The sequence below is a fragment of the Ranitomeya variabilis genome, chromosome 2, assembly GCF_051348905.1.
Source record: "Ranitomeya variabilis isolate aRanVar5 chromosome 2, aRanVar5.hap1, whole genome shotgun sequence".
NCBI classification, from domain to species: domain Eukaryota; kingdom Metazoa; phylum Chordata; class Amphibia; order Anura; family Dendrobatidae; genus Ranitomeya; species Ranitomeya variabilis.
Genome location: NC_135233.1, coordinates 749162027 through 749187587, shown reverse-complemented (window position 1 = coordinate 749187587; position 25561 = coordinate 749162027). Strand labels below are relative to the sequence as shown.

At 41.4% G+C, this 25561-nt stretch overlaps 1 protein-coding gene across 2 annotated transcripts in view; it reads right to left on the bottom strand.

Moving 5' to 3' along the window:
- The window catches only part of ASCC3 (activating signal cointegrator 1 complex subunit 3), an 824578-nt gene that overhangs the window by 236310 nt on the left and 562707 nt on the right, over positions 1–25561 (bottom strand). For both annotated transcript variants that reach the window (XM_077289659.1, XM_077289660.1), the window contains exon 15: positions 723–914. In XM_077289659.1, coding sequence (XP_077145774.1) covers positions 723–914 — 192 coding nt within the window. The remainder of the gene's footprint in view (positions 1–722; positions 915–25561) is intronic.

Genomic DNA, 25561 nt, shown 5'->3' with positions numbered 1-25561 from the left:
CCGCCGGATAAGCCCTGTCCGATTTAATAAATGGTTGCATGATAAAATAAATAATAATAGATAAGGATAGCTAAAATGGTCTGGTCTTATCATGTGTGACGTAATAGATATAATATGTATGGGAAAATGCAAAACTAATAATAAAGCTGCAAAAAAGATGGCGAATCCGAGTGCCATTTCCATTTGTGCCTTCCTATCTGTGTCGTTTTAGCATTAGTACAGAAGCGAGGGTAGGCTTTTATTTAAGGCTTCAGAGAGCCTTTTAAGCCTATGACGCTCTGTTCTACAATTCCTAGGGCATTATTTGTCTTTTTTACATGCAGACAAGTTGTAGGTTGCTATTCAATTAAATGGAGCACAAGAGGTTTAACCCAACGGGTCATTTGCATTGTGCACATCCCCCGGCAAACGGCGTGTCCCTAGACGGTGCTTGTACAGAAGTGAACTGCCAGGTCTGACTGCAGGTGATTTCCCCTGCTGCGGCGGCTCGGGAATGGTAAGATACCTGGCAGCGCTTTGTGATATGGCTTTATTATCCACTGATGAATACAGAGAAGGGCCGTACTATGCAAAGCTCTGACGGCTCAAAATTACAGCTGGATGTGTGGTGGAAAGAACCTGGACATATTAACAAAAAATGTATCGCTGCTTCAATTGTTCTAATTTCCACGGCAGACTTAGCGGCACACAATGTTATTCCGTTCTGCAGAATAATCTCTTACCTTAATGATAACAGCGTGAGCGGGGAGATTGACACCCCAGGCTAATGTGGCTGTACAAACCAGGACTTTGATATGTCCCTGAGAAAAGAGGTTCTCAACCAAACTCCTATCTTGCCGCAGCATGCCTGCATGATGAATACTAAATCCGTCTGGAAACAACTCTCTTAGCTGCTTATTTCTAGACCTTTGCACCTGTAGAAGACAAAAGCATTTGGTAAATGACTGATTAGTTTATAATGAAAAGACATTCATGTGTGGCGGAAATATGCAATCACAAAACTGACGCAGGCACCTTCTTTTCATATTCTAAATACTTCTATTGTTTGCATTGAAGCTAAATACAAAGTATGGCAAACGCAGACATCTCTTTGTTTCATCCCTAACTACGGATAAATATTCTTACCACACATTATTAGTGTTGTACCGCAGACTTCATGTCACAGCTTCTTGGCTGTGCTTGGTTTTAACTCACACATACTGTCAAATTATGAAACACCGACAAGTAAGCCATACACATATACATTCAGACTGACATATAAGTGACACTTACGATGAGGAAAACAGTCTCAAAAAACAGGTTTATTTGCAGTGATTTTTTTTTTCAAGAACACTCTTTTTTTTCCAAGTTGTGCTACTAAAGGTACTGAGTTTTGCAGACTTCCCGAAAGTTTCATGCCAATCTACAACCTGGAAGACTAAAGGCCCCCATACACATTAGACTACTGTAGGCAGACCCCAGCGATAAGGACACTGTACCGTGTATATGGGCACCAGCCAACTGATGGTTGGAGGCGATGTCGAATGGCCATGTCCAATTTCATACTGCCAATCATCTTGTTCTTCCGAAGATAACCTGCCCATGGCTTTCTCATAGAGAGCACAGGAGCGATCGGCCAAGTGAGCCCTCCAGTGTATGGGAGAGACAGCTGAGAAGGCTGTCAGCCAAACCGCTCAACTGGCAGGTATCTAGTGTGTGAGGCCAGCTTAACACCAATAATGCTCTTTAGTAGCTGATCATCATTGTGATTGCAGGCAAATTATGAACATAGAGGTTTTAAACCAGTTAGCTTACTGTAGAGTTGCTGAACTTATAGATAAGTAAGAGGACGAGACAGCAGTGATTGGTAAGACTGCAGTTGGACGCATACATTGTTTAGTGCAGGGATCCATCTGAATGTTTCCTTGGTAGTTATTAGTGATGAGCGAGTATATTCGTTGCTCGGGTGGTCTCCGAGTATTTGTGAGTGCTCGGAGATTTAGTTTTTGTTGACGCAGCTGCATGATTTACGGCTGCTAGACAGGCTGAATACATGTGGGGGTTGCCTGTTTTTTTAGGGAATTCCCACATGTATTCAGGCTGGGTAGCAGCCGTAAATCATGCAGCTGAGGGGAGGCCCTGAATGGGGAGGGGACGGGGTAACACTAGTCAGCCCCCACTACCACTAAAGACAATGCAGGAAGACAGATGAGGGAATACCCTTAGGTTGAGATGACTCAAGAGCACTGATCTCAGCAATCCTCCAAGAGGCTCCAAGAAGAAACTAGTTGACTTCTAACACTTCCAAAAGACAGAGGTAAATAGAGCTAACACCAGCACCTTGCTTAAGGGACTCAGAGTATTTAACCCCTTCAAGACGCAGCCTTTTTCATTTTTGTGTTTTTGTTTTTCGCTCCCCTCCTTCCCAGAGCCATAACTTTATTATTTTTCCGTCAATATGGCCATGTGAGGGATTATTGTTTGCAAGACGAGTTGTACTTTTGAACGACACCATTGGTTTTACCATGTCTTGTACTAGAAAACGGGAAAAAAATTCCAAGTGTGGTGAAATTGCAAAAAAAGTGCAATCCCACACTAGTTTTTTGTTTGGCTTTTTTGCTAGGTTCACTAAATACTAAAACTGACTTGCCATTGTGATTCTCCGCGTCATTACGAGTTCATAGACACCAAACATGTCTAGGTTATTTTTTATCTAAGTGGTGAAAAAAAAATTCCAAACTTTGCTAAAAAAAAAAAAAAAAAAAAAAATAATATTGTGTCATTTTATGATACCCGTAGCGTTTCCATTTTTCTGGATCTCGGGTCGGGTGAAGGCTTATTTTTTGCGTGCCGAGCTGATGTTTTTAATGATACCACTTTTGTGCAGATATGTTATTTTGATCGCCCGTTATTGCATTTTAATGCAATGTAGCGGCGACCCAAAAAAACGTAATTCTGGCGTTTTTAATTTTTTTCTCGCTACGCCGTTTAGCGATCAGGTAAATCCTTTCTTTTAATTGATAGATCGGGCGATTCTGAACGCGATACCAAATGTATGTTTGATTTTTTTTTTATTGTTTTATTTTGAATAGGGCGAAAGGGGGGGTGATTTAAACTTTTATATTTTTTTTATTTTTTTCATATTTTTTAAAACATTTTTTTTTTTACTTTTGCCATGCTTCAATAGCCTTCATGGGAGGCTAGAAGCTGGCACAACTGGATCGGCTCAGCTACATAGGAGCGATGCTCAGATCGCTCCTGTGCAGCTGAATTACAGGCTTGCTATGAGCGCCGACCACAGGGTGGCGCTCACAGCAAGCCGACATCAACAACCATAGAGGTCTCAAGGGGACCTCAGGTTGTCATGCTGACGCATCGCTGACAACATCGTCTGACAGCGGCATTTAACTAGTTAATAGCGCTGGGTGGATTGCGATTCCACCTGCCGCTATTGCGCACACATGTCAGCTGCACAAAACAGCTGACATGTTGCGACTTTGGTGTGGGCTCAGCGCCGGAGCCCACATCAAAGGGGGAGACACGACATGCACCGTACCAGTACGGCACATGTCGTGAAGGGGTTAAACATCCAGCAAGGGTGTGTCAATGAGCATTAGAAGGTGGAGGTCGCTGCTAGGTCCCAAAGGGAAAAGGTTATCACTCCATACAGAGATGATAATCAAGAAGGTGCATGCAAAGCCAAGAGCAATGACCTTCTACAGCCTGATCCAAAATGACTGACTGTCGCACCTGGCACACCGGTGACACATACCCTAAAGCATTGAGTATTGGGGCATTGTCCTGATATTCCACATATGCATGTATCTTAGCATCTATTGAGGCTTCAGAGACTAAGCAGGGTCCTCTATTGAAAAGGTAATAATGTTTAGTCTAGGACCCCACATGTATGAGGTGGCCTTGTTATGGTAGCTAGGCTAACACAATCTGGAATAAATATAGGAATGGACTCCCATTGTATAAGAAAACTGTACGCATCCTATTGTAAGACCGCTGGATAACGAGTGGCATGTGAACCCAGCCTTGGATTAACCGCACAGTCACTGAAAGCACAGAACTGCTGAAAACGCATTTAGCATTCAAGTCAGTTTTCATACAATATAATTGATGGGACCTAGTGTTCTGATATTATGTGCCACATCCTTCAACTTATAAAACACATTGGACGCTGATTTGTAAACAATCGCAGAAGCCGTCCTCATCGTCGTATTTCAATATTCTACATTGTCTGGAAGTAATTGAAAAACAGTGCATTAACATTTCTTGTCAACTGCTCGGTGGATATTCATTGTAGCATGAATTTTCAATCTTATGTGTGGGATTAACAGAAAAATATGGGCAATCTATTAAGAGTGTTTTGGCTGCAAAAGTCATTCTAAATTGTAGAACTGAACTCAAAGTAACCGTATCTCTATCACAGAAGTATGGTGGAGGAATAACAGGAGGGCAATGATCATTCCCCCACAGCAGTCTCTGCCTGACATTTGTAATACTTACCAACTATCATAGTTGAACTATGTGAAGCTAAGGAAATAATTCACATAAACATCAATTTTTTTTATGCAAAAAAACCCCAACAAAAAACAACTCTACGTATAAAGTATCTAGGTCTGCAATCTAATAGTATTGGGGCACTGTTGTGCATTTGCATAATGAAAGTACAGTCATTCTCAGCGGTGAAAAGTGGAACTGCAAGTAGCCAAAGGGTAATGCAAAAAAATTCAAAAGACTCCGTGTAGATGGCAAACTTCTTGTCTCATTCATCCAGACAACATTATGGTGAAATCAGAGGGAAACTACGCAGCACAATAACAGATCTACTAGAAAATGGAGCTGCGTGTTGGGGAGACCTCGGTAGCAACAATCATCAATCATCTTTAGCCATTCTGTGTATCTAATACAACTTGTGCTGAGATAAGCACCGGCTGAGAGCGGCTGACCGTCCTCCTTCTAAAGAGCAAGCTATTAAACTCGCTCCTCATATGTCACTTTTATTGTGGATTTCTTTGTAGTCACTGGGAAAATATGGCTTACATGCAGCAAACAGATGTACGTTGCACATTTATACACGCAGTCGAGGTAGAGCTCAAATTAAGAGTGGAAAATCGTAAGAGCACTGTATTATAATTAATTTAAAATAAAAAAGCACTGGGAATGTATCAAAGGTATGAGCAGTACTAGAAGTCTGTGTTATCGAAACGAGGTCCACTTCAAATACCAAGAACTCTGCTGTTATAGGATATAAACACTTTTGAGGCCATTGATTTTATTTAGATATTTTACTCACAATCTAGATTCCCAATCAGTATGCCTTTAGAATGTAGGAGCAAACTGGAGAACCCGGAGGAAACCCTCTCAACCATAGAGAGAACATACAAACTCCTTGCAGATGTTGTCCTTGGTGGGATTTGAACCCAGGACTCCAGCGCTGCAAGGCTGCATTGATAACCACTGAGCCACCGTGCATTTGAATTTTTTTGAGTATTTTTGCATTAAATTAATTTTCACAAAGCACAGTGAATGCATATTTACTGTTAACATGTAGACTAAGCCCAACACAGCTTTTCTTTCTTGTACCTTTGTGACTTTTTTCTCTATCTGTCCCTCTGTGCATCCAGCATCACAATGCTGAAAGTGAGGTCCTGCTAAAACAATAAGGTCTGCTAAAACACCATTTCCCAGCAATATTTGCTTCTCTTCATTGCTGCAGAACCCTCCTCCTCTTATATGTGCTCCTTACTAGCCGGACATCTCTGAGTTATCATCAGGCTAACCTAAGTGTGAATTTCACCTTGTGCTTTATGTGCAGTCTTCTCTAGTACAGTCCCCTGTCTGTCTGACTGATTTTTATTTTCTATCCTCTACATCAGTAAAGCTGCAGTGTGGTTTTACATCATAAGCTGGTTCTAGCAAAGCTGAACTCTCCTCCACAATAGCAGAGCTGTGTTTCTTACCTGCTGACAGGTTAATTTTGTGAAACTGCATATGGTGTTCTATTGATGCATATGACCAAAGATAATCCTCTGCCATATGCATTAATAGAGCAGCACTTGCAGTTTCACAAATCTGTCAGCAGCACATAACAAATACAGATCTGCCATTGTAGAAGAGACCTAGAACCATGTAATGATGTAAAACCACAGTGCAGCTATATAGATGTAGGTGGCAGAATATAAAATTGGTCAGACAGGATACTGTATATGGGCGGACAGTGCACAGAACAGTAACAAATTCTACACTTTGCATTTGCAGTTACACATCAATGGTCTCTCAGTAGCAGACAGCAAACGTGACTCAACTAATCTCAGTCCCCATACATAGACCACCATCTAGCAGTATATCTTTCCTCTCAGCTGCCTATACACAGTCCGTCCTGTGGTACATCACTCCTGAAAGTCCCCTACTGCAGTATTTCTCTCCTGCCAGCCCTGTATACAAAGCCCTATCATGTAGCACATCACACCTCTTAGTGACCAGCACACAGGCACACTGCCGCATCCTAGCATGAGCTCCCAATCTGTAATAAAGGAGGCTCCTTACATTTCTGTGACATCATCCCTCAAAGTAGAAGCCTTGCTCTAGAGGTAGCACAGCTACCCTGGCAGGAAGCCAGCTGAGAGACTGAACTGTGCAGGATTGATGAAAGCCACTGGAACTACAGGACAGATCCAATGGCAACTGAACAGTAAATAGAGCCTGAAACCTTAGAAGGTTATATATGCAAAACAGGGAGACTTCAAAATGGATTGTATTTTTACAAATTAATAAACATTATTAAAAAAAACACATTATGATTTGGGGAATAAACCTTTAAACCTTTTTATGGTCATAACTCTGATCAGATTGTAGTTTAAGAGAGGAACGATAAGGGCTACAGACGAACAAGCACACTAACGGATTTGATTGTTCTGCAGTTTTGCTATGCACTGTGCTTCATAGGGGCTGTAGAATTCAAACTGTCAAAAATGTTAAAGACTACAGCAAAATTGTTATACAAAAAAAATATTGTAAAGCTATATAAAAAAATTAATAAAACATAATGGTGAACATTTCCTTATACTTTAACATTTATAGGTGAAGCATTGTGTCTGTAGATCACTGGTTGGTTTCCGCAAGATACAGATGACTTACTTTACTCATCAGGAGAATCATAAGGTTAACCGTCAGTATCTAAAAATACTGTGGAAGTAAAAATTAGATAAAATGTTCTGGTGAAATTTTAGAAGTAACGGTTGAAAATATGTTCAACTTCCTTTGGGCACAGTTGTATCCTAATGAACACGACATATCGATAAGGAATCTTGACTGTCTGCCCCAAAGAGGACAATGAAGATAATGTATGTAAAGCGCTGTGGAATATGCTGATGCTATTTAAGCAAGCATACTAAATAATAAGAAAAAAAAATCTCTTTCACTGATGTCTAAAGCTGCTTCTCTTCTTGGGTTATTGGACAAGATGATGTTCCTGAAATGGCTTCTCAACTACCTCACTAATGCCCCGGATAGCATGCCAATTGCCAAACATCTATATTTTCAAGAATTTTTCTCATGTGAATAATACATAATTAAAAAAAGCAATCAAACCAAATAATTCTTTGGGTAACATTGATTTTTGAAACATTATGTTGTATGTGTGCAGAAAAGTTTTCGGTTAACTCCGGCGCATAAAACGTCAAGCCTGATAATTGTGAATTCAGTCACATACCTAGTTGTAGAGTTGATCTAAGGAAAATTAAACTAAAAGTTCAACTTGTCACAACATGATAAAGTATCTGGGAACATCACAACTACAAGCGTAGCAGGTTTCTGATTGCACTTAAAATTTGTGCTGCCCAGTTTTATAACTTGAGAGCGGTTGAGGTCTGACTGTTTCAAATACAGGTGAGGGCCTCTGGGAAATAGAGAGGGGTATCCAAATTCTGGAAACCGAAGAATTTAAGGTTTTGTTTTAAGAGAAAACTAATAAGTTGGCTAATGCTCAGCATCATCCCTGTTGTAAGAAACAAATAACACAACTCATATAGTGTCATCCAGGGAAAAGTTTGAATATATGGACATGCTTTAATGCATTCATCAATGCACGTTGGCTCCTTATATGATCATCCTGCCCCTCCTAAATCAATCTACTGATAAGATATACCTGCTAAATTGTACCAGACAACATAGTCATAACCACAGTCATCTTAAAACAACACCTCATCTAGACATTACTATGTCATGTTGTAAAACAGTTCAAGTATTAGGAAAGCATTCATATTATGAGAGGTGTCAAAGCTCTCCATACATATGACAGACACGATGATTCGTTACCACAGATACCAGACAAGTTACAGTAAGGCCAAGTGCACATGTTGCGGAATTGCCACGGAAATTTCCGCGGCAATTCCGCAACTCCTGCCATATAAATATCGCATGCGGAATTGGCATGTGTATTCCCGCTAAACACTAGCGTTTTGCAAGCGTAATTAGCGTGCAGAATGCTAGCGTTTTCCAAGCGATCTGTAGCATCGCTTGGAAAACTGATTGACAGGTTGGTCACACTTGTCAAACATAGTGTTTGACAAGTGTGACCAACTTTTTACTATTGATGCTGCCTATGCAGCATCAATAGTAAAAAGATCTAATGTTAAAAATAATAAAAAAAATGGTTATTCTCACCTTCCGACGTCACTCGATCTCCTCAGCGGTGCACGCGGTGGCTGGGATGCTGTGTGCAAAGGACCTGGGATGACGTCACGGTCACGTGACGGTGACGTCATCGCAGGTCCTTCGCACACAGCATCCCAGCCGCCGCGTGCACCGCTGAGATGCGAGAGGACTCCGGAGGCTATCGGAAGGTGAGTATATCACTATTTTTTATTTATTTATTTTTTTTATAACAATTACGGTATATGGTACCCAGTCCTTGGAGGAGAGTGTCCTCTCCTCCACCCTGGGTACCATCCGCACATGATCTGCTTACTTCCCGCATGGTGGGCATAGCCCCATGCGGGAAGTAAGAGGATCAATGCATTACTAGGTGTGCGGAATCCCCGCAATTCCGCAAATTAATGAACATGCTGCGTTTTTTTCTGGAATGAATTTCCGCTCAGGAAAAAAACGCAGCATGTGCACAAAAAATGCAGATTGCATTCTTTCAATAGGATGCTTAATGTGAGCATTTTTTTTGCAGTTTTATCGCGTTTTTATAGCGAAAAAATGCAAAAAAAACCCGCGAAAAACCTGGAACGTGTGCACACAGCCTATAACATAAAGATAAAGATATGAATTTCAAACCTTACTGGCATGTGGCAGAAAAAAGCAGAGCAAAATCTGCAATTATGGAGTTTGACATAATGGGAACAAAAGAACGGGCAACGTGTGTATATATATATATATATATATATATATTTTATATATACATATATATGTAAAAAGAAGAACAAATAAGGCAGCACTCCTTTTCTTTAAGTGAAAATCTGTGTTTTAATTCAGACCCACATGGCAGGCGACGTTTCGGCTCTGGATGAGCCTTTCTCAAGCCTTGTTGGTATGGGTGGATTTTGTCATCATTTCATAAAGTCCTCTAAGTACAAATTTTGTGGAAATAAAACTCATGCTCCACGTCCAACAATTACTAGTACCCCAGAATTCGCCCAAACCATATTCTTTTCGAACATTTCAGTGACCTGCGTTATAGGAAATAAATTTAAGTTACAGAAATTCTGAAGGTTAAAAAGAAAACCAACCTGCCTTTAACATTTAATCCCTGAGCTGAAACAGGACAATTGTATTTTAACAGTAGCAAAACCACAATATCGTTCTCCCATTGTTAAGCAGACCGCAGTCAGGAAGAAAAGTAAAGCACATATGCAAAATAGGGAAAACTTTTATTAATGTCTCCAGACTTAACACCTTGCAATTTTCACAATGTAGATAAAATGATGTCAAAATGTGACAAAAAATGATAGGTGCAATGATCCAAGAAATGGAAGCGTGTAAGTCTGAACTGCAGGTGAGAATTCAGTCGAAGACTCTAAAATAAGGATTACAAAAGAAGCTTAGAGCTATTACAAACAATGACTTCACAAATATAAGGAACAAATGGCATTCTGATAAATCATTACAGACTAAGACAAAGGGAAGCAATGGGGACACATCCCTGAATCATTTCTAATACATCCACCCATACTTGAAAATTACAACTAGTAATCACATCCAATAAATTCTAGGAGAAATAAAATATAGATTTAAAATTGTTTGCAACATACATAACTCATAGTACCAGTACCCTGCCTCCTTATTGCGCCACTCTCCTTATTGGATAGGAATGGTGCCCACATTGGCAACAGCCATACATAACAAAATATAGAGCTTCTTCAGAAGTGTGCCCCCGTACATGCATAAGTCACCCACACACCCCAATGCTAGAAAAAATGTTATTCAAGGATGCCCCTGTATGGAATAGCATGACAGGCGTATACCTACCCAATAAAGACCAAAAGGAAAGTATTTTAGCTCACTCAATAGGACCCTATTGATATGTTTGATATATGCAGTACCATCCCACAGACTTCATTGGAGAAGTCCCAAACTTCTGGATTCGCCTGCTTCCTAAACCTATAGATCAAGTAGTTGCTGTGATTTGGCGAACAGAGGTCAAGGTTCATGAGCGGAGACTGAAACCAAGCAGGCATTTATGACATGTTACGTGGGCACATTAACTTTTTACTTGGGAGTAAACTTATAGTCATTGAAATCTAAATGCACTGGAACATTTGTATTTTCCGTCAACATTGAACATTTATCAACATTGAATGAGGCGTTAGGTGTTCAGTCTCACCCAGAGCAACTAGCAAAAGTCTGCTTTCCCCAGGTCATTTACATTAGTGCCTGCCTCCTTATGTTGATTGATAGCGGACGTCAGGCACTGGGACAGTAATTTCTATGCCACATTTGCAATAGGAATGGTGACACAAATAGTCACTCCGAGATAGGAGAGACTTGCCACTGCAGTCCCCTATGAATATATCTTGTATATAGAATTCCCACTTCCTTAGATACCTAATATTAGATTAGATTCCCCTGATGAATCCCTTGCATCGGGGAGGAAACGCGTAGGGATTGCATACATTAATTTAGGTGACGGTGGGTACCCCATAAAATAGAAATATTTGGGGACTGTCTTTGTCAGAACAGGAGCAATGCACGGGCACGACAGGGAAGACTAGATATTTTTCCTTTCCCTAACATAAATTGCTATATATGCTCCTGTTCGTGGTGGATTCAATATGGGACGATAAGATGTGGTGAGACCAAACCATTTTTTTATTGAGCACTGTTAAACATGAGCACTTTGTTTGTTTTTCTTTTGGTATTTTGTGTCATGAATGTGGATGGTCTGGATCCAATTTTAAATGGTTATTATTAAAAGTTAAATTTTATCTTTATGTAGTCAGGACCCTTATAGCCAAGTTGACAGTAATTTTGCACCTGCTCACATTGAGGTGGGTGCTACACAATAAGATGTTCTTATATGAGCATGGGTTCTGCGCATGTGCTGCCCATCAATGGTGAATATCAGCTGGAGCAAAGTGATGTGAGCAGGCGTAAGGTTTACTGGCCGGTGCCTGACAGATTCCCTTTAATAGCAAGATATCTGCATAAGAGTTAGGGACAAAGAACTATAGCTGACGGTCCAAACTACCCTTGGTAAGAAGCCACACTGCTAATATCCAGTCATAGTACCTGAAGTGTTAATGACATTGTGCTATTTACAGTGGGAAAAAAAGTATTCAGTCAGCCACCAATTGTGCAAGTTATCCCACTTAAAAAGATGAGAGAGGCCTGTAATTGACATTATATGTAAACCACAACTATGAGAGTCAAAATGAGAACACAAATCCAGAAAATCACCTTGTCTGATTTGGCAAGACTTATTTTGCAAATAATGGTGGAAAATAAGTATTTGGTCACCTAAAAACATGCAAGATTTCTGGCTCACAGACCTGTAACTTCTTTTTTAAGAGGCTCCACTGTCCTCCACTCATTACCTGTAGTATTGGCACCTGTTTGAACTTGCTATCAGTATAAAAGACACCTGTCCACAACCTCAAACAGTCACACTCCAAACTCCACTATGGTGAAGACCAAAGAGCTGTCGAAGGACACCAGAAACAAAATTGTAGCCCTGCACCAAGCTGGGAAGACTGAATCTGCAATAGCCAACCAGCTTGGTGTGATGAAATCAACTGTGGGAGAAATAATAAGAAAATGGAAGACATACAAGACCATTGATAATATCCCTCGATCTGGGGCTCCAAACAAGATCTCACCTCGTGGGATCAAAATGATCAAAAGAACAGTGAGCAAAAATCCCAGAAACACACGGGGGGACCTAGTGAATGAGATGCAGAGAGCTGGGACCACTGTAACAAAGGCTACTATCAGAAACACACAACGCCGTCAGGGACTCAGATCCTGCAGTGCCACACGTGTCCCCGTGCTTAAGCCGGTACATGTCCAGGCCCACCTGAAGTTTGCTAGAGAGCATTTGGATTATCCAGAAGATTATTGGGAGAATGTCATATGGTCTGATGAAACCAAAGTAGAACTGTTTGGTAGAAACAAAACTTGTCTTCTTTGGAGGAGACAGAATGCTGAGTTGTATCTAAAGAACACTATACCTACTGTGAAGCACAGGGGTGGCAACATCATGCTTTGAGACTGTTTCTCTGCAAAGGGACCAGGACAACTGATCGATGTACATGAATGAATGAATGGGGCCATGTATCGTTTGAGTGCAAACCTCCCTCCATCAGAAAGGGCATTGAAGATGAAACATGGATGGGTCTTTTAGTATGATAATGATCCCAAGCACACCACCAGGGCAACGAAGGAGTAGCTTCGAAAGAAGCATATGAAGGTCCTGGAGTGGCGTAGCCAGGCTCCAGATCTCAACACTATAGAAAACCTTTGGCGGGAATTGAAAGTCTGTGTTGCCCAACGACAGGCCCAAAACATCACTGCTCTAGGGGAGATCTGCTTGTAGTAATGGGCAAACATACCACCAACAGTGTGTGCCAACCTTTTGAAGACTTACAGAAAACATTTGACCTCTGTCATTGCCAACAAAGGATATACAACAAAATATTGAGATGACCTTTTGTTAATGACCAAATACTTCTTTTCCACCATAATTTGCAAAACAAATCTTGCCAAATCAGACAAGGTGATTTTCTGGATTTGTTTTCTCATTTTGACTCTCATAGTTGTGGTCTACCTATGGTGTCAGTTACAGGCCCCTCTCATATTTTTAAGTGGGAGAACTTGCACAATTGGTGGCTGACTAAATACTTTTTTCCCCACTGTATGTGTTTTTTTGGTATAACGTTTCATAATTATTAATAGTGCACTACATCACAAAAAAAAGCATAATGAAGAGAGAACTAACTGATGTTACATAGGAAATATAAAAGTTCACCATAGAATTTCTGCTTCATATGTCATTTTTAGATATTTAAGCGGATCAAAGTGACCTGGCATTTATTGTAATGTGCAGTACAATGCTTCAGCTCATGTTTTAAGAATCTGGTGTGCTAGGCACTCTCTTATCACTCAAAGGCTAGGTCACCCTGAACTGATCACGTCTGGACTTTAAACGTCTTTCAAATTCAAATATAAACTAATCTCTGCATTGAGATACTAAATATTATTAGTGCTCAAGATTAATTTACCCAGGTGAAAAGGAAAAAAAAGAATGGCAAAGCATAATTTAACAATGGCATTGTGCTCACTTCTGTTATAACATTTGTAAAACGTTAATGACATAAGGGCAGCAGAAATGCAAAAGATGAGAACAAAGACAAAGTGTAGGGTACCCATGATAATATGCAGGTACCCAAGCTAAAAAGTGTAAGAACTGTAATAAATGAGAATATATTTACATCATTAAGTAGCAGTGCCCAAACTTGTTAGAGACCCCACACTGGGATCCTTATGTTCAAGTTTATGCAGGTTATATTACAACTATATTATTCCATTATTTATTCCAATACTCCTTTGACACAAAGTTGGATTGATGGACCTGTTGCATCTTTGAGAAGTTTCCCTTTTTTGATCCAGTAAGATTAACCTATTGTTTATATAGTAATCTCTGTTCCTTGTATGGAATATCACCAGATTTTTCCATTCACGGTGATATTGACTTTTTGGTACAAAGATGGCCACCATGGCTAGGTGATGTGTTTTTCAGGTATATCAAAACAGAGTCAAAAAGTGCTGATACAAAAACATTTTATCAACAGATGCCATGACCCCTTGTATTGCATGGTCATTAGTGTAGAGTGGCTGTTAGACATATAATGGATGGGAGATAAACCTAGAGTAATGCTTTAGTGCAAGGGTGGGCAATTAATTTTCCCGAGGGGCCACATGAGAGACCGTGTCTGTTGTGGAGGAACGAACCAATAGGCTAAAATGAATTAAGCTCAATATTAATATCAACATATAATTAAATAATTAGAATATCATTCAATATTGAGCAGACTTAAAGGAAAGGTGCCGCATTTTATTTTTTGTATTAAAAATAATTGTTTATATAAACAATTATTTTTCATACAAATTTCCTTTTTTTAACTTTAACATTTTTTTTATTATTAATTTTTTTTTCAGCCACTGGGCGCCGCCATTTTGCTTTGCAAGAGTGTAAGTGAAGCTGCACGACACTTACACTCTGCAATTACGGCAGCCCTGGGCATAGACATCTGCGGTCGGGAGCCGACTCTATACTTAGCATTATAAGTTGCTCTCTGCTCTGGTCTGGCCATGCCCCCTGAGCCGTCCACAGCACAGCAGAGGCAGGAGATCGGCGCCATCTTCCTGGAGCTCACACTGCATCTGTGAGCTCCAGCTTCCAAGGATAATGGCAGGAGCCCTGCAGCTATAGGAGGAGGAGGAGGAGACCAAGGACGGGAGGGAGAAAGGACTCAGCAGGGAGCCGTATCAGTGGGGAGGGGAATCTAATCCTATCCCTTGTGGTGCTGACTCTGAGCCGTGTATCTCCTCCCATGTGTGTTACTGTCTGCTGAGCTGTGTATCTAATCCTCTCCTGTGTGATACTGACTGAGCTGTGTATCTAATCCTCTCCTGTGTGATACTGACTGAGCTGTGTATCTAATCCTATCCTGTGTGATACTGTGCTGAGCTGTGTATCTAATCCTCTCCTGTGTGATACTGTCTGAGCTGTGTATCTAATCCTCTCCTGTGTGATACTGTCTGCTGAGCCATGTATCTAATCCTATCCTGTGTGATACTGTCTGCTGAGCCATGTATCTAATCCTATCCTGTGTGATACTGTCTGCTGAGCCATGCATCTAATCCTATCCTGTGTGATACTGTCTGCTGAGCCATGTATCTAATCCTATCCTGTGTGATACTGTCTGCTGAGCCATGTATCTAATCCTCTCCTGTGCGATACTGTGCTGAGCTGTGTATCTAATCATATCCTGTGTGATACTGTCTGCTGAGCTGTGTATCTAATCCTATCCTATGTGATACTGCCTGCTGAGCTGTATACCTAATCCTCTCCTGTGTGATACTGACTGCTGAGCTGTGTATCTAATCCTCTCCTGTGTGATACAGTCTGCTGAGCCATGTATCTAATCCTATCCTGTGTGATACTGACTGCTGAGCCATGCATCTAATCCTATCCTGTGTGATACTGACTGCTGAGCCATGTATCTAATCCTATCCTGTGTGATACTGTGCTGAGCTGTGTATCTAATCCTATCCTGTGTGATACTGACTGCTGAGCCATGTATCTAATCCTTTCCTGTGAGATACTGTGCTGAGCTGTGTATCTAATCCTCTCCTGTGTGATACTGTTTGCTGAGCTGTGTATCTAATCCTATACTGTGTGATACTGACTGCTGAGCCATGTATCTAATCCTATCCTGTGTGATACTGTGCTGAGCTGTGTATCTAATCCTATCCTGTGTGATACTGACTGCTGAGCCATGTATCTAATCCTTTCCTGTGAGATACTGTGCTGAGCTGTGTATCTAATCCTATCCTGTGTGATACAGACTGCTGAGCTGTGTATCTAATCCTATACTGTGTGATACTGACTGCTGAGCCATGTATCTAATCCTATCCTGTGTGATACTGTGCTGAGCTGTGTATCTAATCCTATCCTGTGTGATACTGACTGCTGAGCCATGTATCTAATCCTTTCCTGTGAGATACTGTGCTGAGCTGTGTATCTAATCCTCTCCTGTGTGATACTGTTTGCTGAGCCATGTATCTAATCCTATCCTGTGTGATACTGTGTGCTGAGCTGTATATCTAATCCTCTCCTGTGTGATACTGTGTGCTGAGCCGTGTATCTAATCATATCCTGTGTGATACTGTGTTGAGCCTTGTATCTAATCCTACCCTGTGTGATACTGTGCTGAGCCGTGTATCTAATCCTCTCCAGTGTGATACTGTTTGCAGAGCCATGTATCTAATCCTATCCTGTGTGATACTGTGTGCTGAGCTGTATATCTAATCCTCTCCTGTGTGATACTATGTGCTGAGCCGTGTATCTAGTCCTATCCTGTGTGATACTGACTGAGCCATGTATCTAATCCTCTCCTGTGTGATACTGTCTGCTGAGCCATGCATCTAATCCTACCCTGTGTGATACTGTGCTGAGCCATGTATCTTATCCTATCCTATGTGATACTGTGCTGAGCCTTGTATCTAATCCTATCCTGTATGATACTGACTGAGCTGTGTATCTAATCCTCTCCTATGCAGTCCTCTCCCCCGTTATGTGTGATCTATATGGCAGTATTATGTGTGATCTATATGGCGGTATTATGTGAGATCTATATGGCGTCGTTATGTGAGAAGTATATGGTGGTACTATGTGATGTATATGGTGGTATTATGTGTGATGTATATGGCGGTATTATGTGTGATCTATATGGCGATATGTGAGAACACTGGTGGTATTATGTGAGATCTATATGACGGTATTATGTGTGAAGTATATGGCGGTATTATGTGTGAAGTATATTGCGGTATTGTGTGCTCTGCATTATGTGTGCTCTATATGGCGGTATTATGTGTGCTCTATATGGCGGTATGCTCTATATGGCGGTATTGTGTGCTCTGTATTATGTGAGATCTATATGGCGGTATTATGTGTGCTCTATATGGCGGTATTATGTGTGCTCTATATGGCAGTATTATGTGTGCTCTATATGGCGGCATTATGTGAGATCTATATGGCGTCGTTATGTGAGAAGTATATGGCGGTACTATGTTTGATGTGTATGGCGGTATTATATGTGATCTATATGGCGATATGTGAGAACACTGGTGGTATTATGTGAGATCTATATGACGGTATTATGTGTGAAGTATATTGCGGTATTGTGTGCTCTGTATTATGTGTGCTCTATATGGCGGTATTATGTGTGCTCTATATGGCAGTATTATGTGTGCTCTATATGGCGGTATTATGTGAGATCTATATGGTGGTACTATGTGATGTATATGGCGGTATTATGTTTGATGTATATGGCGTATTATGTGTGATCTATATGGCGATATGTGAGAACACTGGTGGTATTATGTGAGATCTATATGACGGTATTATGTGTGAAGTATATTGCGGTGTTGTGTGCTCTGTATGTGTGCTCTATATGGCGGTATTATGTGTGCTCTATATGGCAGTATTATGTGTGCTCTATATGGCGGTATTATGTGAGATCTATATGGCGTCGTTATGAGAAGTATATGGCGGTACTATGTGATGTATATGGCGGTATTATGTTTGATGTATATGGCGGTATTATGTGTGATCTATATGGCGATATGTGAGAACACTGGTGGTATTATGTGAGATCTATATGACGGTATTATGTGTGAAGTATATGGCGGTATTATGTGTGAAGTATATTGCGGTATTGTGTGCTCTGTATTATGTGTGCTCTATATGGCAGTATTATGTGTGCTCTATATGGCGGTATTATGTGAGATCTATATGGCGTCGTTATGTGAGAAGTATATGGCGGTACTATGTGATGTATATGGCGGTATTATGTTTGATCTATATGGCGGTATTATGTGTGATCTATATGGCGATATGTGAGAACACTGGTGGTATTATGTGAGATCTATATGACGGTATTATGTGTGAAGTATATGGCGGTATTATGTGTGAAGTATATTGCGGTATTGTGTGCTCTGTATTATGTGTGCTCTATATGGCGGTATTATGTAAGAACACTCTGGCGTCGTTATTTGCTATCTATATGATGGTATTATGTGAGAACTATAGGACAGTATTATGTGTGCTCTATACGGCGGTATTGTGTGCTCTATATGGCGGTATTATGAGTGATCTATATGGCGGTATTATGTGAGAACACTATGGAAGTATTATCTGCAGAAAGGGGACCCAATCTAGGGTGGTTCCGGTTGAGCAGCTGCACGCGGGTCTGGGGTAATAGAGGGGGCAGCATGACCTCCAGTTAGGTGCCTTCAGGGGAGGGCTGGTAAGGCAGCCGAAGAGAGGGGTCTCATGTTTATCGTTACTATATGGCTACATTCCCAGCATCACCCCGGACTGCGCCTGTCGCCTCGCTTTCACACATCGCCAGGACAGGATCTGAGGAGGGGAATGGGGTCTTTGCATGCAAAGTCTGGATCAGAACAGGCCATCAATCAGCAGAAATGTTTCCTGGATTTCTGAGGAGACGGTCCATCCATGTGTATAAAAGACAGCGCTCCATGTACAATCCCTGGCTGCTCCGCGCACCAAACAGGGTGCCCCCCATAGACCAGCACACTGCTCTCCTGAAATACTCTGTGCTGCTGTCACCCTGCTCCATCCACCATATATCTCCCAGAATCCTTGCTGCCTGCCATCCTCGGTGACTGTCTACTTGTCAGTATAACTCTGCAGTCACCAACAAAATGGCTGCTGTCTGTGTTCCTGAATCCTCTCATCCCCTAGCAAACACCAGAAGGGGAGGAGAGGAGTGACATCACACATGTCAGCAGACTCAGCCCATAATTACTGCAGTCCTGTAATGTGAGCTAGTTGTACACTAGGTTTTTGTCAAATTTCATTAGCTGCTCCCCCTAGTTTTTAAAAGGGGAAATGCTAAACCTTTTAAAATTATTTTTCATATTTTACTAAATTAAAAACAAATGATAATATTTTTTAAGAAAATGTAAACATTAATTCTTTACATTTTTTCAATCGCTGTAAAAAAAAATTTTTTGATGCCACCTTCCCTTTAAGTATGCTGACATTCCCCTATATACCGTTTGAACTCAAATACAGCCCCTTCTATATCGTATGAGGCCCACACAGCCTCCCCATGTCCAGCAAATGAGGCCCACATAGCCTCCCTTTGTCCAGATCTTGAAAATATTATCTTCACTCACATAACTGCAAATTGCCTCTTCAGTAGTGTTGAGCATTCCGATACCGCAAGTATCGGGTATCGGCCGATACTTGCGGGTATCGGAATTCCGATACCGAGATCCGATACTTTTGTGGTATCGGGTATCGGTATCGAAACAACATTAATGTAATAATGTGTAAAAGAAAGAATTAAAATAAAAAATATTGCTATACTCACCTCTCCGGCGCAGCCTGGACCTCAGCGAGGGAACCGGCAGCGTTGTTTGCTTAAAATTTGCGCGTTTATTTCCTTACTTGAAGTCCCGGCTTGTGATTGGTCGCGTGCCACCCATGAGGCCGCGACGCGACCAATCACAGCAAGCCGTGACGTAATTTTAGGTCCTTCAGTATTTTAAAATTACGTTCCGGCTTTGTGATTGGTCGCGTCGCGGTCACATGGGCGACGCGACCAATCACAAGCCGTGACGTCACGGGAGGCTGGACATGCGCACATTTTAAAATGCGCGCTTGTCCTGCCTCCCGTGACGTCCCGGCTTGTGATTGGTCGCGTCGCCCATGTGGCCGCGACGCGACCAATCACAGCAAGCCGTGACGTAATTTTAGGTCCTTCAGGATTTTAAAATTACGTTCTGGCTTGTGATTGGTCGCGACGCGATGCGACCAATCACAAGCCGTGACGTCACGGGAGGCAGGACAAGCGCGCATTTTAAAATGCGCGCGTGTCCAGCCTCCCGTGACGTCACGGCTTGTGATTGGTCGCGTCGCCCATGTGACCGCGACGCGACCAATCACAAAGCCGGAACGTAATTTTAAAATACTGAAGGACCTAAAATTACGTCACGGCTTGCTGTGATTGGTCGCGTCGCGGCCACATGGGCGGCACGCGACCAATCACAAGCCGGGACTTCAAGTAAGGAAATAAACGCGCGAATTTTAAGCAAACAACGCTGCCGGTTCCCTCGCTGAGGTCCAGGCTGCGTCGGAGAGGTGAGTATAGCAATATTTTTTATTTTAATTCTTTCTTTTACACATTAATATGGTTCCCAGGGCCTGAAGGAGAGTTTCCTCTCCTTCAGACCCTGGGAACCATCAGGAATACCGTCCGATACATGAGTCCCATTGACTTGTATTGGTATCGGTATCGGATTAGATCCGATACTTTGCCGGTATCGGCCGATACTTTCCGATACTGATACTTTCAAGTATCGGACGGTATCGCTCAACACTACTCTTCAGAGAAAAAGAGGACTTAAACTCTATAGCGCCACCTGTTGGAAGTAGCGATCCTACAAGTCACAATCAACCCTTTAACGAGTTGTGCAATATGAGTTAGGATAAAAGCCAAATCAGTATGTCAATTCGCAGACACGGTGTTTCGGGCTGTTGGCCCTCGTCAGTGCGAAGCATGAGAACTGATTTGGCTAGGTGAGAGGCTCTGGACTGGGGTCTAAGGGGTATCGTTTCTCCTTATGGAGAGTGACATACCATCTCTGGCTTGTCAAGGTAAGGAGGCTTATTTGCCGTACAATGCTCCTCTGGGAATTTAAATATGCAAATTGCCTCTTCTGAGAAAAAGAGGACTTAACTCTATAGCGCCACCTGTTGGAAGTAGCGATCCTACAAGTCACAATCAACCCTCTAACGAGTCGTGCAATATGACTTAGGATAAAAGCCAAATCAGTATCTCAATTCGCAGAAACGGTGTTTCGGGCTGTTGGCCCTCATCAGTGCAAAGCATGAGAACTAATTTGGCTAGGTGAGAGGCTCTGGACTGGGGTCTAAGGAGCAACGTTTCTCCTTATGTAGAGTGACATACCAGCTCTGGCTTGTCAAGGCTTGTCCTTACCTTGACAAGCCAGAGCTGGTATGCCACTCTCCATAAAGAGAAACATTGCCCCTTAGACCTCACATAACTGAGAACTGATATATAATGGCACAAAAAGTGTAATTCAAAACCTAATTTAACATTGGTCCATAGATTGTGCAATGTTATCTTAATTCTCTGAGATAACCATTGGTGACAAGTTATCAAGATGGTGCATTGTGATCCATGATAACCTTTGCTACATCTGTAGTGAATGAGTTGTTGCATCCATTGCTGATGCTCTATTCTGCAAATCTCCTGACCACTGTCAATTCTCCACTACTAGTTCAATCCAAATAAGGCTACGTTCACATTTGCGTTGTGCGCCGCAGCGTCGGCGCCGCAGCGCACAACGCAAACAAAAACGCGGCAAAACGCACGCTAAAACGCTGCATTTTGCGCCGCATGCGTCGTTTTTGGCCGAAAGTTGGACGCAAAAAAAATGCAACTTGATGCGTTTCTTGCGTCCAACGCTTGCGGCCATGCGGCGCAAAACGCAGCACAACGCATGTCCATGCGCCCCCATGTTAAATATAGGGGCGCATGACGCATGCGGCGCCGCTGCGGCGCCCGACGCTGCGGCGCTGACCGCAAATGTGAACGTAGCCTAAGAAATAAAAGAAACACTACACATGTAGGTACAAGACACACATATTTTGTTCATAACAAACATATTTTGAACATTACACCAGATTTTCACAAAGTGTCTTATACAGATTTTAAAAGCTTCCTTAGAGGCAAAGTAGGACAAAAGGGAGTAAAAGAAAGGAAAGAATGAAAGAAGAAAAAAATGACATGAAAAAGAAATAAAGAATAAAAAAGAGAAAGATAGGGAGAAAGAAAGACGAAAAGGGAAGATAAAGGAATGTAAGGAGTGAAACGGATGGAAGAAAGAAAGAACGAACGAACGAACGAACGAACGAAAGAAAGAAAGAAAGTGGACTCAGACAAGTGAGATTTAGAAAAAAATCCCTTTACGAAATGGTCTTGTCAGTTGTAAGATTGTTATTAAATTATTTTATCTGATCAGAACCTTGTCAAGCTTTTTCACCGCTTGAAAATACTTCTGTGGCAATTTATCTTAAATGTCCTTGAGTGCCTGGAGGTGTACTGAGGTATATAAGGTCTGCTATCAGAGTCCTAATTAAAATTGATTTTTTTCCCCATATCCCAGAGGTTTCTTATATGCCAAATGGTTGACCTTTTTCTGACATGTACACATGCATGATCGGCAAACAGTGATACCTGGCCGCGCCGAATCCTAGATGCGAAGAGAATCTCAGACTTAAGCTTTTGGAAAAACTAAACTTTAACCTTGACTGGGCTTGATTTATTATTTAAAGCCTCAGTCTTTATGGAAGCAGTACTCATGCTAGAGCATTTCCATAAACTTCTAGAAGCAGTTAAAGTATGCTGAGGAGGTAGTGAATGCATTACTTTAAGACTCAAGACCGTAGCACACTTGAGGATTGTGACAAGTGTCAACGATAACCATCAGCATCAGGAGACACATTGAGATTCATCTCCTAATTGCCAAGTACAGCCTCTTACACAAAATGAGAATCTGTTAATGTTTGGTTTTAATTTACATTATTTAGTTGATGTTGTGAGGCTGGGAAGCCAACGTTGAACTTTGTAAAATCTGCTAATTTACTTGTACGGTGATCATAGTGCCTGCATATTAAAGTTGACGCTATGTTGAGTTCCTATCGAAAATGTGTAATTATAAATATATTCCAATAAACGTTGAGGGGGTAAGCGCTTTTGTATTGCATTGGCAGCAAATAGTTCTCTAAGCATTGTGTGAGCTGCTTGAGAGTAATTACACCAGTAATCAAGGAGACTGACAATAAGCTTAATATTTCCACAGCCTTTTAAAAATATCTATTCTAAAATTAAAGACTTAAAGGAAAATTAGACATAAATACAACCAGAATAATTACATGAAAAAGACAAGAGTTGTGCTCTGCTACTTGCGATATGCAAAGTCTCCAGATGCAATCTTGTAATGTTTACAAAGTTATTACACCAAAATACAGCTGAAGACGCATCACTGTTCATCTTCAGAGACAGCTTTTCCGATAAGATGTAGCGCTGCTCCTTATGTCAGGAATGTGACTGAGGTAGAGAGATGCAGAATATTTGTGTTAGCAACAAAGCCTCAAAAGGCACAGTACTCCTCACAATACTGATTGTGATAAACACCTTCTCGTCGTGCACTAAATAGGCAACATTAAAGGGAATCGGTCTGTAGCGTTACTCCTCCTAAACCCTTTTCAAAGGTATTTCGATCGGAACATTGAATAAAATGATACCTATGGGCTAGACTCGGATCTCCCGGGAATCTGCCTTCAGAGCTTAATAAATGAAAGTGTGAGACATGTAATGACTGACACTTTGCTCTTCTGCTTTCACTATAGAGCAAAGTGTATAAATAACACAATACAGCAGAACTGATGTTTGTCTCATTACACATTTGCAGCACCAGTTCTCTTCTCATAGTGCTGTTAGCTCTCTCACACTGCCCCTTCTCTCACACTGGCTGCCTGTGAAATGGAAGCTGAAGCACTATAACAAGACAAATGCAGACTAGATGCAGATGCAATGTCTTTGTAATAAGACAAAGTTCAGTTCTGCTGTACTGTGTTAGTTATAATCACACACAGCTCTGCAGTGAGAGAAGGACAGCAGACTGTCAGTCATTGCATGGTGATGTCCCCTTTCTGTCAGGCTGCTGTCACACTAGCAGTATTTGGTCAGTATTTTACATCAGTATTTGTAAGCCAAAACCAGGAGTGGCACAAATAAGAGGAAAAGTATAATAGAAACATATGCACCACATCTACATTTATCACCCACTCCTGGTTTTGGCTTAAGGCCCCGTCTCACTTAGCGACACTAAAGCGATCCCGACAACAATACGACCTGTCAGGGATCGTTGCTGCGTCGCTATGTGGTCGCTGGTGAGATGTCAAACAGTGAGATCTTCCAACGATTGCTGCTGCGATCTCACTGTTTGACATCTCACCAGCGACCTGTAGCGACCTGTACAACGATGTCACATGGGAGCTATTATGACGATTCAGTGTCTGAGTCGTCAACGAGGTCGTTGGTAAGGTGTCAAACACAGCGATGTGTGCTACCCAGCGGGACCTCAACGATCAAAAAAAGGTCCAGGCCATTCCGACACGACCAGCGATCTCACAGCAGGGGCCTGGTCGCTGCTACGTGTCACACATAGCGAGATCGCTACTGAGGTCGCTGTTGCGTCACAAAACTTGTGACTCAGCAGCGATCTCGCTAGCGATCTCGCTTAGTGAGACAGGGGCTTTACAAATACTGATGTAAAATACTGACCAAATACTGCTAGTGTGACGGCAGCATGAGTCATTGCATATTGTTAACGCCCATTTAAAATAAGCTCTGACGGCAGATTCTCAGGGAGTTTTTAACAGTGCATTTTCATATAAATAAAAGTGGATTTCTCTGGAGTAAGTAATCAGATTGCTGTTATCAAGGTATCATTTTATTCAGCTTCCTATGATCTGTATGCCCATATACACGGCTTGGGAGGGTCGATCCTACTGACAGTTTCCCCTTTAGAAAAGATAACTTGATTTACATCAACAGGGATTTTCAGATATAAGAATTAAATGTCATAAGATAATTAAAGGCCAATTATTTAACTGATAAATCCGATGCTGCTGCTTTGGTGCAGCCCTTCATTCCTTGATTTCTGCAGTATATTGATTAAAAAAAAGGACTTAATGACTTAATTATCAACAACACACATACAGTGGCATGTAAACGCTAGGCACCTCAGGTCAAAATTACTGTTATTGTGAACAGTTAAACAAGTTACGGATTAAATGATCTCTAAAAGTGCTAAATATAAAGAAGACAACTTATCTTAGTTGTATCTTAGGCAACAACAAAAAATATTTTATCTTTTACAGTTTAAAAATTACAAAAAGGAAAATGGGGCAATGCAAAAGTTTGGGCACACTGCATGGTTATTACCTATTAGCATCCCCTTTTGCAAGTATCACAGCTTGTAAATGCTTTTTGTAACGAGCCAATATTCTTTCAATTCTTGGTTGGAGGATTTTCATCCATTCTTCCTTGGAAAATCCTTCCAGTTCTGTGAGATTCCTAGTTCCTGGGTTGTCTTGCATGCACAGCCACAGAATGTCAATGATGTTCAGATCAGGGGACTGTGAGGGCCATTGTAAAACCATCGGCTTGTGCCTTTTGAGCTAGTCTATTGTGGATTTTGATGTGTGTTTAGGATCATT